The sequence below is a fragment of the Pteropus vampyrus genome, unplaced genomic scaffold (assembly GCF_000151845.1).
Source record: "Pteropus vampyrus isolate Shadow unplaced genomic scaffold, Pvam_2.0 Scaffold4064, whole genome shotgun sequence".
Classification (NCBI taxonomy): domain Eukaryota; kingdom Metazoa; phylum Chordata; class Mammalia; order Chiroptera; family Pteropodidae; genus Pteropus; species Pteropus vampyrus.
Genome location: NW_011892845.1, coordinates 7,152 through 9,405, shown reverse-complemented (window position 1 = coordinate 9,405; position 2,254 = coordinate 7,152). Strand labels below are relative to the sequence as shown.

The window sequence follows — 2,254 nt, the reverse complement described above, 5'->3', positions numbered from 1 at the left end:
AACCTAAATCTCTCCATGTGGCATTTCAGCTTATTTCCCTTTAGTTTGGTTCACAGTTTGCCTTCCATAAAGTTTTCATGTTTAGTAGTGCGCTATTTGAATCATCATACAGATATTTCTGCCATGTCGTAAACATATGTATAACCTTTCTCAGGAGGGAATTTACTCATGATATACAGTATTAAGTTAAAAAAAAAATTCTATAAAAATCTAATTTTATTTTGTAAATGTATGTGCTTACATAAAAAAGTCAAAAGAAAATGCCCAATGGTGGTTATCTCTGGGTGCCTAGCTTATGGACTTTTTTAATGTGTCAACATTTTCAAAATGTTTATGATGAACATGCATTATCTTTGTACAAAGCAAAAAAAAAAAGCCAGCATTTTTAAATGGAAAAAAGAATTCAAACTGCACATTAAAATTACTAGCTTGAACTTCACTCTCCCCTTCATTGCGTAGTCTATTAAAATTTGCTGGTGCAATTAAAACAGGTATGCGCCATATCTTAAGATAAGAAAGAGAAACTCCTTTTTCAGGTATGTAAATTTTCCTGCCCTTCTGGCTAGCAATAAATTCCACTCCGTGCTGAGAATTCGCTCCTCACACTTAGAACCTGGCGACACCTGTTTTATTTCACACTCTTGATTCCTGGGGTAAATCCCAGATCCACCATGTGGGCTCCAGTTAAATTCCTTCATGGTCCAGCTGTGGTGTCCGCCCCCCCACCCCCATCAGCTGGCCTAGTAACCCCTAGTTTATTGACAGGTTCTCAGGAATCAGATAGCTCTCAGTCTGCCAAGAAAGATATGCTGGCTGCCTTGAAGTCCCGGCAGGAAGCCTTAGAGGAAACACTACGCCAGCGGCTCGAGGAGCTCAAGAAACTCTGCCTCCGAGAAGCTGTAAGTGGTTACTTTTGCGTCCCGGGGAACTCTGTGTTGTCTGTGCCCTCGTCTGTCTTCAGGTCTTTACGGATGGCGATAGCGGGGGTTATAGAGGGAGCAGACGAGGGAAGCGAGACCACATCTGATACTCAGACGGTGGAAACGCCCGGCCCTATCACATGCCCCATCAGAAACGGAAGCGGTGGACGTTAGTTAATGCAGCACGAGTAGACCAGTTAAAGCGAGTCCTGGAAAAGTCCCAAACGGGACCCCTCTAGAGGCCAAATGCCAAGTAATAGTAACAGCCGTGGTAGCAATTGTAAATAATAACGATGTGTGCATGCTACACCTTAGTCTGTAAAGCATTTCCTCATACACTGTTTCTTCCTGGAACATAATGGTTTGCCACTGTCTTTCTAAGTTTTGAGGTCTGACTTTTGTTTCTCAGATTTATCTTACTGAGATAAATCGTACTGAGAAGCCTCATTGGGGCTCCACAAGGAAACCAGGATTTCACTTAATATAGAATCCCCTTTACAACGCACCATCTTTTTAAAACAATTAAATCTCAGCCTAGTGATATAATGACGTTTTATACAAAGCAGTGTTTCCTCCAGCCCGCACATGCACTCGTCTCAAGTTTCATTGGGATCCAGAGGCGGTGACGGGCCCCTGTTGTATTTATTTGAATGTCCATTTCCACCTTCTGGTGTTTAGTCCACAGCCCTCTGTTAGCATGTGTGAAGAATTGAATTTCGAGTGCAGCACACACTCCCGTGCATGTGTGTGTGCATTCACAAGGACGGGATGGGGCGACAGCCCTCCAGAGAGACTGCAGTCCGCGTAACATTACACAGAGCCGTGTCCGTGAACAGTCGAGAGCGGGAAATAGAAAGAGGTTCTCAGACTGCGATCCCCTCCCCCAAACACGCATGGCCTCGCTGCAGGCAGAATGAACAAGAGGCCATGGAGTGAGATCACATTACATTTCAGCTTGGCTTAATTATGCTCTGGATCGATTTAAGCCAGAGCCGGCTCAGAGCAGGCCCACAGGAGCACAACCCATCGCAAATCTTAGGAAAGCAGGTGTCCTGGCCAGGGGTTGTGCTCTGGGACACAGTAAATGTTAGCAGCCTTTGTATAATGAATATGCGGGAAGGACTGAAAAAAAAATGAGTTTGGGTGTCTGCATTTAATAATTTGTCAAGTCCTTGCTTTGTTTTTAATAGCGGCACCATCCCTAAACCCAGCAGGGAGTCAGCCTTGGAAAATTGGAGAAACATGTCAGGGCCTGGTCAGCAGGCCTTAAGGAAAGGTCTGACTTTCTCTCTTCAAAATAAAAGCAAAATAAGGAAAACAAAGCTCCCGCTTCT

At 44.2% G+C, this 2,254-nt stretch overlaps 1 protein-coding gene across 1 annotated transcript in view; it reads left to right on the top strand.

Moving 5' to 3' along the window:
• The first annotated feature begins 390 nt into the window (after positions 1–390).
• LOC111734698 (FERM domain-containing protein 4A-like) overlaps positions 391–2,254 on the top strand; it is a 4,201-nt gene continuing 2,337 nt past the window's right edge. Inside the window, exon 1 of the mRNA XM_023526742.1 lies at positions 391–899. Within this exon, the coding sequence (XP_023382510.1) occupies positions 672–899 (228 nt within the window). The 5' untranslated portion in view covers positions 391–671. The remainder of the gene's footprint in view (positions 900–2,254) is intronic.